The sequence below is a fragment of the Sinocyclocheilus anshuiensis genome, unplaced genomic scaffold, assembly GCF_001515605.1.
Source record: "Sinocyclocheilus anshuiensis isolate Anshui unplaced genomic scaffold, SAMN03320099.WGS_v1.1 scaffold762, whole genome shotgun sequence".
NCBI lineage: Eukaryota > Metazoa > Chordata > Actinopteri > Cypriniformes > Cyprinidae > Sinocyclocheilus > Sinocyclocheilus anshuiensis.
In genome coordinates this window covers 476,672-492,598 of record NW_015542390.1, presented here as the reverse complement: position 1 = coordinate 492,598, position 15,927 = coordinate 476,672, and the positions used below count along the sequence as shown (strand labels likewise).

General features: G+C 38.1%; 1 protein-coding gene across 4 annotated transcripts in view; it reads right to left on the bottom strand.

The window, feature by feature from the left end:
• Window positions 1-1,478: 1,478 nt before the first annotated feature.
• Window positions 1,479-15,927, bottom strand: part of LOC107692756 (zinc finger protein 271-like) — an 18,399-nt gene continuing 3,950 nt past the window's right edge. The window contains exons 1-13 of one of the 4 annotated variants that reach the window (XM_016491926.1): window positions 13,882-13,909; window positions 13,737-13,794; window positions 13,394-13,493; window positions 12,827-13,108; window positions 11,474-11,902; window positions 11,041-11,361; window positions 8,987-9,508; window positions 8,661-8,852; window positions 6,838-7,191; window positions 6,448-6,765; window positions 4,893-5,495; window positions 4,699-4,809; window positions 1,479-2,357 (exon numbers count right to left, since the gene is read on the bottom strand). In XM_016491926.1, coding sequence (XP_016347412.1) covers window positions 2,239-2,357; window positions 4,699-4,809; window positions 4,893-5,495; window positions 6,448-6,765; window positions 6,838-7,191; window positions 8,661-8,852; window positions 8,987-9,508; window positions 11,041-11,361; window positions 11,474-11,902; window positions 12,827-13,108; window positions 13,394-13,487 — 3,345 coding nt within the window. In that variant the 5' untranslated portion in view covers window positions 13,488-13,493; window positions 13,737-13,794; window positions 13,882-13,909 and the 3' untranslated portion in view covers window positions 1,479-2,238. The other 3 variants (XM_016491928.1, XM_016491925.1, XM_016491927.1) reach the window with 3 other exon arrangements.

Genomic DNA, 15,927 nt, shown 5'->3' with positions numbered 1-15,927 from the left:
GGGCTTGGTAATGTTTTTGACAAGCAGTAAAGGTCTATACATTTTTATCAACTGATGTTGACACTAGGTGTGTCCAAAGTCACATACTGTCTGTGTAGGTATTACATTTGATGAGGAACGAACTTCCATTGAATACACACTTCAGAATCCCTGTAAAAGTAGTAGTTCATTTGGGTGTTTTATAAATACTGTGAATTCGGATATTTCAGTTGTACTGTTTTTCACATACTGTAGAGGGGTAGGCATATTCAGACACGAGCTGATTTCGGAACTGCATAATACACAATTTTACCATATCTTTCTATTGCTGAAATGGTTTGAGTAGTATGCGAGTATGTGTTTTTTATATTAGGACTGTTCCCAGATATTTTGTGTGATGTTGAATCCACACCAACAGTCAGCTTGGAGGTTAAGGATTGGTTGGTTGGCTTTAGTGTTTCGCCCCTGCTGGAAGATGCTGTAACTGCACCATTATGTACATAACCCTGAAATAGACATAAAAACAGGCAGACAATTTAGAAAAAAAAAGTTTAAAAATAATAGCTTCTTCAGACTAAACATTTAAGCCATTTAATTTACATCTATTATGAAATGTCATGTATGCAAGAAATAAAATGATTACAAAAACTTTGGTGGTTGAAGTAAGAACATAATATTGGCGAAATTAGTTGGTGGACGTATATTTGCATGGCTTCTAAGCAGATCAAGGATCTGCAGATTTTACATTTTCCACACTGACTTTAGGGGGGAAAATCTGTGGAATGGATTCAATCAAAACCATAAAATGTATTCAAATGCAGCGGGGAGCTTAAATATTTAAAGGTGCAATAGGTGATTGTCTTCAGAAACATTTTTTGTTATGCTGGTTTAAAGTCTCTTCACATCCCGATAGCAATCATTAAGTTAAGTGGTCTAAATGTATTTATCTGTATTTATATATTCTGTGGAAGGCGTAGGACCAAGAAATGTTCGTCCAATCAAAACGCTCGGTCCGAGTGTTTTAATTGGCTTTCCTACCTGCCTGTCAACATATGTATTTGCATACCTCTGCACACCCGGTTAGCGCAGACAGGATACGTCATCAGCGCATTCACGCACGCTGTGCAGACAAACATCAACAACCCGATCTTCCTTCCTGGTATTGTAGTACTTTTACTAACTGTACTATAAAGTTTTCTCACCGGTGAATGACACATGATGTAGCCTAGTGGTTCCCAATTCCAGTCCTCGCGCAAGGGAAGCAGGGGAAATCTGTTTAAGTTTACTTCACTTTGGAACATTCATTCACAGATTTGCGTTGCGCAGCGTCTTCACACACAGACGAAACTTACTAGAGAAGTGTGACATAATATACCTCTGTAAATAAATACTATTTAAATTCACGTCTCGCACACTTCTGGTATTCTGGTCTGTGAGCGTATATGCGTTCAGGGGGCGTGGCTTTGGACAGGGATTGCAGGGAGGGTGGGACGTTCGCTTTCAGTGCTATGAGGCTAAAGTTAGCATTTTCCAAGATCTCCTACTGCACCTTTAACTGATGAAAATGCAAAGGGCTGGGAATGTGTAGGATGACAAGCACACAAATTCACTGTGGGCCTGTTTGTAACAATTATACAGGAACGTGAAGTTTTCCTACTATATCAGGGTTATTCAATTGTCCTCCAAGAGTGTTTAACTCCGATGCAAACACTCCTGAAGAAGACACTCAAGGTCTTCAGGATTACTTGAAAATTACAGGCAGGCGAGTTTGATCAGGGTTGGAACTGAAGTCTGCAGCACAGTTGATCTCCCGGAGCATAATGAAAGGAATCCTCTTATATATCAATGTCCTTTCTGCATGTTCATTCTGCAACATTTAGCCAGTCTGAGGGCAACAAAGTCTAAAACATGTAGGTCATGTTTGAGGCCTACAGAATGGGTAAAGTTCTTCACACTGGATAGCTCTGATCAGGAGCACTGATAGGTACCGTTTTTTTTTTTTAAACACCTAAAGCACAGGTGTTATGTAGCCGTGGTGTGGATTTTTGTTGATCAAAGTTCTTTGTATCAATACCACCTTTCCAATTAAGGAGGCTGGAGTCTTCATGGATGGAAACCAGCTTCTGGAGTAAGTGTAGAATGCAATTCTACTTAAAAATGTTTTTTTTGGCTTCAGTAAACTAGGTGATGCTGCAGATTCTTCAATGTGCTCTGATGTTTGGCAGACTGTTGGTGAGAAACCCTCGTTTCCATCCACATTCATTTTTCATCTTTAAAAGTCACCGATGATATCGGACTGGAAGGAGCTGAAGTGACTGTAACAGCCTTCACGTCATCCATTAAAGCAAAGCAGTTTTCTTCAGATTTCACTTGACATTCTGCAAAAACATACCACTGTAGTTATATTGCAAGAAGCAATAATTAATTTGACGTGTTCTGTATGTGTTATCGTCTGTGAAGGTGAAGATTTCCACATGCAATTTAATTTTTGTTTTTTATTTTTTCATGTTGTGAATGTGAGTGCAAATTGTCACAAGTTAAATACAAAAAGCAGTCATTGCAATTGGTTATGCATCAACCCTGTTACCATCATCACTCACCCGTTACCATACTGTAGTACTATTTAAACAAATCTGTTTAAACTACTTTATCCTTTCAGGAAGTGAACTCTCCAAATACAAATATTCTTCATCATCATTAAAATAAGTCAACCCCGTTACCAGGATTTTGTATAGTACACAAATGATATTTGAAAAGTGGATATTCGTAGGTGCATGATGTAGCATTTATTTCCAAAGGACAAAGGAAAACTTTATTGAAATTAAGCAATAGATCATGCAGAGCAATGTCAGACCTGTTTATAGACATAAATACAAAAAGACTATTCTTGTACCCAATAAATACAACAATAACATGTTTATATGGAAATATAAAGGCTGAAAAGGGTGACTTTTCTTGCAATACACAGAAGTTTGTGCCATCTTTACGATGACACATTTCTTTGGTTTTGAAGGAGAAGCTGGTAGCTACATTCTCCCTCACCTATTCAAGATGTAAGAAAAGGCTTCAAAATACACATTCTATCTTTCTGAACATTTAACACAAATAACCTGTCATACCTACCGTATTCATCACCAGACTCTGGTTCTTGCTTAACTTCTACAGTTGTGTTAGATGGGCCGACGCCAACAGTGACCTTCACAACTTCCTTTGATACGAGTAAATCTTTTCCCTCTGTAAAACATTCATCTTGAATTAGACAGAAAACAGAAAGTCGAATGGATGGAACTTTCATATCTGAATGAACTATCCCGTACCTGCATGCATTACACGCAGGTGTTTTTTCATGGATGATGAATGAGCGAAGAATTTGAGACATATGGGGCACTGATACGGCTTCTCCCCAGTGTGACTTCGCAGATGTACGGACAAATGCGCAAACTGCCGATAGCTCTTCTTGCACTGAGGGCACTGGTACGGCTTTTCTCCGGTGTGAACCCTCTGATGAACTACCAAATCTTTAGCTTGGCCAAAACTCTTGCCACATTGAGGGCACTCGAATTTGGGTTTATTCTCTTTGCTGTGAGTGCGCAGGTGAACCTTCAGGTGTCCCGCCTGACTGAAAATCTTATCGCACTGAGGGCACTCGTGCTTTTCTTCGGTGTGTGTCCGTCGGTGCAGAACCAGACTGCTGGGTTGACTGAAGCTTCGCTCACACTGCGAGCACTGAAAGAGTTCGTCGCCCCGGTCGTAATGATGGCGGCGCTGGTGACGCGCGAGGTCGGAAAGTTTGACGAATCCTCTCCCGCACTCAGAGCATTTGTGCGGTCGCTCTCCTTCGTGAACATACCGCACATGTTTCCTGAGGCCAGCTGCTTGAGTAAATGTCTTCAAACACAAACTGCATGTATGCGAGACCCCTGAAATGATCAATATAATATAAAATATTATTAATTATAAATATGAATTAATAATTTAATGATTAAATCAAATAAAAATTATATAAAATAATATATTTAATATAAAATAATTTATATTTTTATGAAATTAAATAAATACGACCACTGATACCACATATGTGACCCTGGAGCACAAAACCAGTCTTAAGTTAAGCAATAGCCAAAAATACATTGTATGGTACAAAAAGCAGTCATTGCAATTGGTTATGCATCAACCCTGTTACCATCATCACTCACCCGTTACCATACTGTAGTACTATTTAAACAAATCTGTTTAAACTACTTTATCCTTTCAGGAAGTGAACTCTCCAAATACAAATATTCTTCATCATCATTAAAATAAGTCAACCCCGTTACCAGGATTTTGTATAGTACACAAATGATATTTGAAAAGTGGATATTCGTAGGTGCATGATGTAGCATTTATTTCCAAAGGACAAAGGAAAACTTTATTGAAATTAAGCAATAGATCATGCAGAGCAATGTCAGACCTGTTTATAGACATAAATACAAAAAGACTATTCTTGTACCCAATAAATACAACAATAACATGTTTATATGGAAATATAAAGGCTGAAAAGGGTGACTTTTCTTGCAATACACAGAAGTTTGTGCCATCTTTACGATGACACATTTCTTTGGTTTTGAAGGAGAAGCTGGTAGCTACATTCTCCCTCACCTATTCAAGATGTAAGAAAAGGCTTCAAAATACACATTCTATCTTTCTGAACATTTAACACAAATAACCTGTCATACCTACCGTATTCATCACCAGACTCTGGTTCTTGCTTAACTTCTACAGTTGTGTTAGATGGGCCGACGCCAACAGTGACCTTCACAACTTCCTTTGATACGAGTAAATCTTTTCCCTCTGTAAAACATTCATCTTGAATTAGACAGAAAACAGAAAGTCGAATGGATGGAACTTTCATATCTGAATGAACTATCCCGTACCTGCATGCATTACACGCAGGTGTTTTTTCATGGATGATGAATGAGCGAAGAATTTGAGACATATGGGGCACTGATACGGCTTCTCCCCAGTGTGACTTCGCAGATGTACGGACAAATGCGCAAACTGCCGATAGCTCTTCTTGCACTGAGGGCACTGGTACGGCTTTTCTCCGGTGTGAACCCTCTGATGAACTACCAAATCTTTAGCTTGGCCAAAACTCTTGCCACATTGAGGGCACTCGAATTTGGGTTTATTCTCTTTGCTGTGAGTGCGCAGGTGAACCTTCAGGTGTCCCGCCTGACTGAAAACCTTATCGCACTGAGGGCACTCGTGCTTTTCTTCGGTGTGTGTCCGTCGGTGCAGAACCAGACTGCTGGGTTGACTGAAGCTTCGCTCACACTGCGAGCACTGAAAGAGTCCGTCGCCCCGGTCGTAATGATGGCGGCGCTGGTGACGCGCGAGGTCGGAAAGTTTGACGAATCCTCTCCCGCACTCAGAGCATTTGTGCGGTCGCTCTCCTTCGTGAACATACCGCACATGTTTCCTGAGGCCAGCTGCTTGAGTAAATGTCTTCAAACACAAACTGCATGTATGCGAGACCCCTGAAATGATCAATATAATATAAAATATTATTAATTATAAATATGAATTAATAATTTAATGATTAAATCAAATAAAAATTATATAAAATAATATATTTAATATAAAATAATTTATATTTTTATGAAATTAAATAAATACGACCACTGATACCACATATGTGACCCTGGAGCACAAAACCAGTCTTAAGTTAAGCAATAGCCAAAAATACATTGTATGGGTCAAAATGATCGATTTTTCTTTTATGCCAAAAATCATTAGGATATTAAGTAAAGATCATGTTCCATGAAGATATTTAGCAAATTTCCTACCGTAAATATATCAAAACTTCATTTTTGATTAGTAATATGCATTGCCAGGGACTTCATTTGGACAACTTTAAAGGTGATTTTCTCAATATTTAGATTTTTTTGCACCCTCAGATTCCAGATTTTCAAATAATTGTATCTCGACCAAATATTGTTCTATCCTAACAAACCATACATCAATGGAAAGCTTATTTATTCATCTTTCAGATGATGTATAAATCTCAATTTCGAAAATTTAACACTTAAGACTGGTTTTGTGGTCCAGGGTCACATATTGTCAAAAAAATTGATTTTGAAATTTCTTGTGATGGAATACATTAAGGAAACCCTAAATGGAAATACATGAATTATAGTCTGCATTTTATTTTCTTCTTCTTTTTTTTTTTTACGTTGATCAAATCAAAGAGAAACCAATTATCTACTAAAAACAGTTACTTCAATCAAAAATGTATCATCAGGCATTCATTCTATTTTTTTCTGGCCTCAACTTGACAGAAAAAAAAAAAATAATAATAATAATAAAAAAAAATAAATAAAAAAATACATATATATAATTTGTAATGAAATTCAAATCATTAAAATGTGAAAACAATGCTTTTTCATGGTATACATGCTTCAGATACCTAGCCATCTCATAATTTCTTACCTGAATGAAACGCATCTTGATGTTTTTTCAGACTTGCTTCAGAAACAAATGTTTCATCACACATTGAACACTGGAGAGGGTTTTCGCCCGGGTGGCCGCTCTGGTGGGCAATCAGGTTTCTCCTCCAGCGAAAACCCAGGCCACACTGAGAGCACTTGTAAGGTCTCTCTCCTGTGTGAATCCGCTGGTGAATTTTTAACATACAATGTTGACTGAATCTCTTCCCACAGTGAACGCATTCAAATGGCTTCTCCTGCAAGTCGACTTTCGGACCACCTGTAGGTTTCTCTGTTCCACTTTGCTTCTTTGTGGAAACGTCTGGAAATCAAAGAGAAAATAATCTGTAAAATTAAATTGTTAATCATTAAAAAGAAAGATAAGTAAACTTACTCTCATGGATGCGCATATGAGCTCTGAGGAAACTGGGACGCCCAAACCCCTTGAAGCATACAGGGCAGTTGTGTGGCCTCACTCCTGTGTGAATTTCCAGATGTTTCTTCAAGTCTCCTGGGGTATAAAAGCTTTTACTGCACACAAAGCACAGGAACGACCTCTCTCCTGTGTGCGTTTTAATATGTACAACTAGAGCCGATCGCTGACGAAAGCTTTTGTTACAGGGGGGACAGTTGAAGGGCCTTTCACCTGTGTGAATTCGCTCGTGCTGTAACAAGCCTTGGCGTCGACCAAACTTCCTCCCGCAATAAGAGCAGGGGAAGCACTTCCTCTCTTTGTCGACATGCTGATCTGTTAAAATTACAAAGAAGAATCCATATTAACAAAACCACTATCAAATAAAAGTTAAATGAACATAACTGAAACTCCAGGTTATGCATCAACCCTGTTACCATCATCACCAACCCGTTACAATACTGTAGTATTACAGAAAACAATTCTGTTTCTTCATCGATTATTAAAAAAAATATCAACCCTGTTACCAGGATTTTGTATAGTAAACAAATGACTTTATTGAAAAGAGCATATTGTTAGAAATATCGGCATTACATGCTCTTTCTAATAAACACTTTTAGTGCCAAGAAATGGCTATCAATCATATCTCACCCCGTTGCAATATTGTAGTATTGAAAAAATTCTGTAAAACTACTTTATCCTTTCTGGAAGTGAATTTTCCAAAGACAAATGTTCTTCAATTATTAAAAAGTGAACCCTGTTATGAGGATTTTGTATAGTAAACAAATTATTATTGAAAAGTGAATATTCGTAGAAATACCATCATTAAATCCTCTTTCTAATAAACACTTTTAGTGTCAAGACAAAGAAATGGCTGTCAGTCCTGTTACCATCATCACTCACCCCCGTTACCATACTGTAGCATTACAGAAAAACAGTTCAGTAAAACTATCCTTTCAGAAAGTGTACTCTCCAAAAACAAATAGTCTTCATCAATTATTAAAAGGTCAACCCTGTTACCAGGACTTTGTATAGTAAACAAGTGACTGAAAAGTGGATATTGGTAGAAAAGACTAAGAAATGGCTGTCGGTCCTATTACCATCAGCAGCTCACCCCTGTTACAATAGTGTAGTATTTTACAAAACAATTCTGTACAAATACTTTATCTTTTCAGGAGCTGAACTCTCCAAAGACAATTATCTTTGCCTATTATTCATTAATAATCAACGCTGTTACCAGGATTTTGTATAGTAAACAAATGTTTGAAAAGGGCATATTCTAAGCGTTACCAACATTAAATTCTGTTTCTAATATTCACTTTTAGTGCCAAGGACAAGTTTGTTTGCCTATTTATCATCAAATTATTAAAATGTCAACCGTGTTAATAGTTATTTTAGTAATGAAATGAATGACTCTGTATTGTAGAAATATCAGCATATACCCTGTTACCCACTGGGTAATTGATGTTGAAAAGACATCAAAATTGACTAATATTTGACGTCAAATTGATATCAAGGTTCCCACTGGGTACCGTCCCAACATTAAATTTTGGTAACCAAACTGTTTCTGGTCCCCATTGACTTCCATAGTATGGAGAAAAAAAATACTATGGAAGTCAGTGGGGACCAGCAACAGTTTGGTCACCCACATTCTTCAAAATATCTTCTTTTGTTCAGAAGAATGAAATTTGCACAGGTTTGGAACAACATGAGGGTGAACTCTAAGGTGGAACAATACAATTGTATATATTCATTTGAGAAAATAAATACCAATATTGCAATTAGTGCATGCAGTTCCATCCTACCTGGATGAAATATAAGTTGATGTCTTTTCAGGGAAATTGCGAGAGAGAAGGTTTTGTTGCATATGACACAATGATATGGCTTTTGATGATCTGTCAGCTCTGAGCTGGAACTCTGATCAGCATCAAGGTCAAGATTCACTGATGGACTGAATCTTGTCTCAGTCTCTGATAGACGCTCCCCTGTGCTCATTTCTGAAAACATATTAAGACGATATTAAGCAACTTAGGCTTGTTATAGACATGCTACATGCATTTATGCAATATTTAGACATAAGTGACTATGTGTCTATATAACCTAACCCTAAATAAACAACTAGAGATCATACTGTCTTCAGAAGCTCCAAGGCTTCCAGAAAACACTGCTGAGAGCTGCGATGAAGCAGAAACACCGCAGGCTCCTTCCACGTCCTCTGGCTCACCCTGGTCCTCCTCCTCCTCCTCAGGAGTAAGCACATCAGCTCCAGCGGTCACAGCATCACCTTCCTGCAGCTTGTTCAGATGGGACTGCATGTGTGCTTGCAGGCTGCTGGGCCGAGGGAAGCTTTTGGAGCACAAAGGACAACTGTGGGGTCTCACTCCAGTGTGAGTTCCCATGTGTGTCTTCAGATCTCCTGAACCATAAAACCGTCTGAAGCATATGAAACATTCAAAAGGCTTTTCTCCGGTGTGAATTTTCCGATGCACGATCAACACCGAACGCTGCCTGAAGCTTTTGTTGCACACGGTGCAGCGGAACGGTCTCTCTCCAGTGTGAATGCGTTTATGTTGCTCCATATCTTGATGTCGTCCGAATATTTTTCCACAGTACGGACAGGTAAAGCGATTCCTTTCAGCAACACTCAAATGTTCTGTTAAAAAAAGGGAATTAACAGGATTTTTAATGATGACGTATGAAATTGATAACAACAAACCAAACAATTTGTACCAATGCTATTGGTAATTGAAACTAAATTTTTGTAAATGGGCAGCAGGTTCTCAGAAAACTTCATAGGGGCATCAAGAAGACTTGAAATGATTTTAAATGCAACAAAATAAGCATTACGTTAAAACACCTTAAAAATTAAGATATTTGTTATTTTGAATCACCTGTTGTTTTTCTTTGAAGAACCAGGATTCACAGTCATAGAAAACCTAAATATATGAGGTAGCCTAATTTGCAAATAAATTTTTATAATGAATATAAATTTTTCTAGTTATGCCAAGCTCTAAAATATTTTATTACATTTTATAAAATGACAACAACGGAATATAAAATATTTTATATTCACTTATATATTTTATTACGTAGAAATGGAGTAAAAATATTTCTGACCCCTTGTTCACACTGCACACATCTGCAGCGCTTTAGGGCTCCGGCCAGGTTTTTTTCCGTCCTCCATGCGGTGCCAACTCACACCAGGAGCATTTCAGAAGCGAAGCAACTGGATTCACGAGGCCACAAGATTGGCCTGTCTGACGGTTTTCATGATTTTTTGTGTTTTTTCTTAATTTTTGAGGTTCTACACTGGTAGGCTAAATGGTTATGTTTTGCTCGGTTTAATCGTGTTTATTGCGGTGTCCTCCTTAGTTGTGCTGTAGCATACTTTGTAGCTGTGTTTTAGTCTGCACAGGGTGTTTATTTTGTATTTGAACTGTGCAGCTTGGACACAACATCCGTCAAAAATAGACTAAGCACCTATCTTTAGCCTTCTGGGACGCTTCTGAAACGTGGTATAAATGCCTTTCTATTTGTGACCCTGGAGCACAAAACCAGTCTTAAGTGTCAATTTTTCGAAATTGAGATTTATACATACTTAAGGCTGAATAAATAAGCTTTCCATTGATGTGTGGTTTGTTAGGATCGGACAATATTTGGCCGAGATACAACTATTTGAAAATCTGGAATCTGAAGATGTAAAAAAATCAAAATATTGAGAAAATCGCCTTTAAAATTGTCCAAATGAAGTTCTTAGCAATGCATATCGCTAATCAAAAATTAAGTTTTAATATATTTACGGTAGGAAAATTACAAAATATTTTCATGGAACATGATCTTTACTTAATATCCTAATGATTTTTGGCATAAAAGAAAAATCTATAATTTTGACCCATACAATGCATTTTTGGCTATTGCTACAAATATACCCCAGCGACTTAAGAATGGTTTTGTGCTCCAGGGTCACATTTTAGGAAGGGGTCCCTCGCAGGGGGATCATCATATTTGAGGGTCTGTGGCATCAAAAATTTTGAAAACCCCTGATTTAAACCAACATCTCTGAATAGTAGATGACGCCGCCATATAACCTCACAGGGGTCAAATTTAGTGCACTGTTTGATATCCATATTTTGGGGACTCTGCTATTTCTCCCCAGTTTTATTTAAAAACTGAAGCTGATCTCACCTGGATGAGCGACGCGTTGATGCTTTATCAGGGAGAAGGAGAGAGAAAACCTCCGGTCGCAGAGTGTGCAGTGGTAGGGTCTCTCCTCCGTGTGATGAGTACGGTGGTGTTTTCTGAGGTTTACTGCTTGGCTGAAGTATTTCCCGCACTGGGAGCACTGGTACGGCTTCTCTCCGGTGTGAACGCGCAGATGGATCCGAAGCTTCGCTTGCTTATGAAATCTCTTTCCACAGTGATTGCACTGATGCGGCTTGTTTTCGTCGCGCGCTTGCTGGTGAGCTGCAGACTCTTCCTCTTGAAGAGGATTCAGTGTTTCAAAGCCTGGGAAGAGAAAATGACACAATGTGCTACTTGGAGTGGGACCACTTTCTGAGATTTGATATCCTGGTAGAAACTATGATTATGGTAAGGTTTTTGTAATTATTAGACTCACCCTTTTCAGCAGAACGTGCAGAATTGTGAGAGAGCTCAGATGAAGGAGATGGAGCTCTCTCAGCCTCTTCATGCTGACTTTGAGCAATGTTTTCATTAGGTGCTTCGCTTTCAATATTGTCTACTAGGTCCAGAGAGAGAGATTCACTACCGTCCTTAAGTGCGTTAGTTTGTAAGTGCTTGTGTAGATCTTCAGAGGCCACAAAGCTGCAAGGCCTCTCATTGTCATGAGCGTCCAAATGGTTCACGTCATCGGATTCAGAGAAGGTCTGATCGGGAGATTCGAGACTGGACAGACGTGTGACGCAGTCGGGGCAGCGGTGGGAAATCTCTCCTGTGTGTGTCAGCTCATGTTCATCCAGCTGGCATGCAAAATTTTTCCCACATTCAACACAAATTAAACACTTACCCTCTGTACTAACATCCTGACCTGCAAAAAGAGAAGATACTTAAGTTTCAGTTTGTTTGTTCATTGAAACCGATTTGGAGAAGTGTAGCATTGCATCAGTGTCTCAGCGATGGATGCTCTGCAGTGAATGGGTGCCGTCAGAATGAGAGTCCAAACAGCTGATAAAAACATCACAGTAATCCACACCACTCCAGTCCATCAGTTAACATCTGGAGAAGACAAAAGCTGAAACAAATCCATCATTAAGACGTTTTTAACTTTGCTTCTATGATCTATCCATAATTACGCCTCTTCCAGTAAAAAGTGTCCATCTCCTGTTGTCTCTCACATTTGTTTAGAAATATTTTGGACTGTTTTTGCTTGTAAACGGTGCTTGATCTGTGCATTTTTCTCCTCTGATTCAGACCAGACCACTCTTTCACAGGACAAAGCATTATTATGGATTATGAACTTGTATTTTGGCCAGAAGCAACAGCTTCAAGTTAAAAATGTCTTAATAATGGATTTGTTTATTACAAACACACTTTTCGCTTCACAAGATAGTTAATTGATGGACTTGTGCTTTATGTATTATTAATTTAATTTATAGTATGTATATTATACAGATTATTGTGATGTGATCTGACGGCACCCATTCACTGCAGAGGATCTCCAAATCTGCTTTCTCTCTCAACAAATCTGTTCCAATAATAACTGGACATAAATTGTAATCGAGGTTTATAAAATGGTCCGTTCTGAGGCTAAAATGTGATTGGATGAGCTAATAAACTGGCAGGACACTGGATCAGTAGTTTCAGGTGTTTTTATAACCTCAACTAGGTTTTACAGAGTCACAATAAAAAGGGGTTTTTCATTTTGGGCCTAACAACACTCCATGACACCGGTAAAACTACTGCAACGTCTTACTGTCTGTAGTTTAATTCAGTGCATGGCAACATTTCGTACCTTGATGAAATGCACGCAGATGTCTTCTCAAGGAGGATAACAGGGCGAAGTTTTTAACACAAATCGTGCAGTGAAAGGCTTTGGCATCCGTATGGACGATCTGATGGGTCTTGAGGTCTCTCTCCCGGGTGAAAGTCTTTCCACACACCAAGCACTCAAAAGGCCTCTCTCCTGTGTGAATCCGGACGTGTTCGGACAGATGCTGAATGCGGGAAAAACCCTTCCCACACTGAGAGCACTGAAAAGGCTTCGCTCTGGCAGAGAGACTCTTTGCGTGGTCGTCTGTGGTGACGTTTGAAAGGAACATGACAATGTTAAGTTGTCTCTCTCAGCAAATATACACGGGTTAAGTATATGTGACAGCTAAACAAGAATGTTTCTGATTGCATACTGTAGCTGTGAAGCTGCAGCATAGTAAAGTATAATAAAACAGGAATCCAGTTATTGCTCTAGGTTATCCAACTGAAATCAAAGTCAAGGTGGCACAGTATCAACATCTCTAGGTTCACATACTGCAATGCATGAATGCAGCTGGCGTAATGTATAACATAAACCCTGCATTCTCACCCGGATCAGACTCCTGTGCTTCAGTGCTATGGGCAGCTGATGGAAACACACCCACTTCCTTCAGGTCACTGGGTGACTTCATGCTCAGATCCATGATTTACTGGAAAAATACATTTTTGTATTTTTATAAAAAGTACTATGGTTGTACAGCAATGGTATAAAACACTATGACATTAAATTACTACCATTATCACGTGGTATTTGCATACCATGGTACATGTGCAAAGATATGGAAATGCTCTAAACAATCTCTATCTATTTTTAATTATGATATATACTATGACATATACATATGTCTGAATATCTATATGATAACAAAATCACAGCTGGAGACTGAACACACCTCCTTTGGTTGCATCTCAATTTAGTTACATGTGAACACACAGTGAAAGGTGCATTAGCTGTTACTCAGGCAGATGAAACAGAGAAATAAACATTAGTTGCGCCACAAGACTGAGACACAGATGTAAAGTAGTGACAAGCCTCACCTTTCCTGCGTCTCATCACACAATTATCATGCACGTCCACACGGACTGACAACCAGGAAATGACTGGAGACGTTGACTTTTCAAAATAAAAGTCAATCTTTTCAAAATAAAAGTCAGTCAATCTTTTCAAAATAAAAGTCAGTCAATCTTTTCAAAATAAAGGTAAATCTTTTCAAACTAAAAGTCAATCTTTTCAAAATAAAAGTCAATCTTTTCAAAATAAAAGTTAGTCAATCTTTTCAAAATAAAGGTCAATCTTTTCTAAATAAAGGTCAATCTTTTCAAAATAAAAGTCAATATTTTCAAAATAAAAGTCAATCTTTTCAAAATAAAGGTCAATCGCAAAAACAGTTAAATCATTTTTTTACAATACGTTTATTTTCCTTTTGATCTTGCGACAAACATAAAGGAGGTCTAAAAAGTACTTGGACACGAACATAAAAAATGTTTAGGCCTAAATGTTATTACATATTATAACAAATAAATCAAACATAAAGAAAGGTTATGGCCTACAGCTAATTTTCAAGCAAAACATTTTAGCATTTTTGGGAGGCTTATATGATAAAACCATAGTTCGAAATGATAAAGTATTGTGACACTTAATGTTTTTCAAACGTTAGTGTAATGTTTATGTGATGAACTACACCTGTGGTTACACTAAGAGGTCATTTTTAAAATTGTCTCAGAAAGGTGAAGTTATTATTATTATTCTGAAAAAAAAAAAATCTCTGATTTTGTTAGCAGGACCATTTGATATGTTGTTGTGTCTAATAGACCGGCATTCATATGTTTTGAGGACACAGGACTCACCTTCTGAGAAAATAAATAGCTTCTTCTACAATAATTTACATTGACATTGATTGTGTTCTGGTGCAAATTCGGTAAGTTTTAATACTAAATTCAAACAATAAATACAGTTCTGACGCACTTAAAGGCACAATATGTCATTTTCGAAAGCAGTGTCGAAGCATGGACTCCACAAGACCAGCGTGTCCCATCATGGTATCTGACACTATAAGACATTAGCAGCGGATCCTCAAAGTCTTGCAAGTTTGTGTTGGTCCAGCACATACCATAGATGTGCATGCCTTTAAACACCTTTGACAAAAAGCTATCAGAAGAATTTAGATTCATTCAGTTGTCTGCCAGATACGAGCTGATATATATTTTGGGATGTGGCCTGTAATGACTAATATGTCCAAACTTCATAAAACTCGGTACACATGAAAACCAGCACTTTTTTTAAATGATCAGCTATTTATATCAACATGAATGACTGACATATGTTGTCCACAAGCGGAAGCTTTTCTCAGAGTTCTCATAGTTTGGCATCAGTGTAAATGGTTCAATAACTTGTAAACATGCAAAGAAAAACATTTCTTCATTCTGAGTTTCATACAATTCGTTTACAAGGAAATCTCTGATCTTTAACATGCTTACAGATAATTGTATGGCTTCCGCTTATACCTTTTTCAGTTGATGTGTAAATTATTTATAGTTACTATAAAGTTTAGAATGAAAACCAAAATATATTTTCTTAATGATGATGATATATATCCTTATTGTACTGAATAAATGTTTGCCCATTGCCAGACGACTGATGCACATATGCACCTATCATAAGGTGTATTAATGCGTATAGCAGGTGTTAACAGTGATTATCTCAAATATAAAAATCTGGGGCCATGCACTGGGGACCCTCATGGCTCAGGCTGTATCTGTCCACCACAGCCTGCAGCAGGGGCCTAGTAGGACTACTTACACCCGACTTCTCTTGTTTCCCAGGGGGTCACCAGCGCTGTTTTACACAAGTGCCTCTCCTCAGAGTGAACACGTGTCAGTTCGTGCTGGTCAGCCATTAAATAATGGTATCAAACTGAATATAGCTACACAATGGGGGGCAAACACGTTAAATCCCTCATGTGTTTTTTACCTGTCCATCTCTACAGAAATATTGGTCCCAGATCTTTAAAACTTGATCTGAAGTTCTTAAACAACATATTGAACCTCTGGCTTTCCCAGCTTTATTTGGTACCCTTCCCCCGT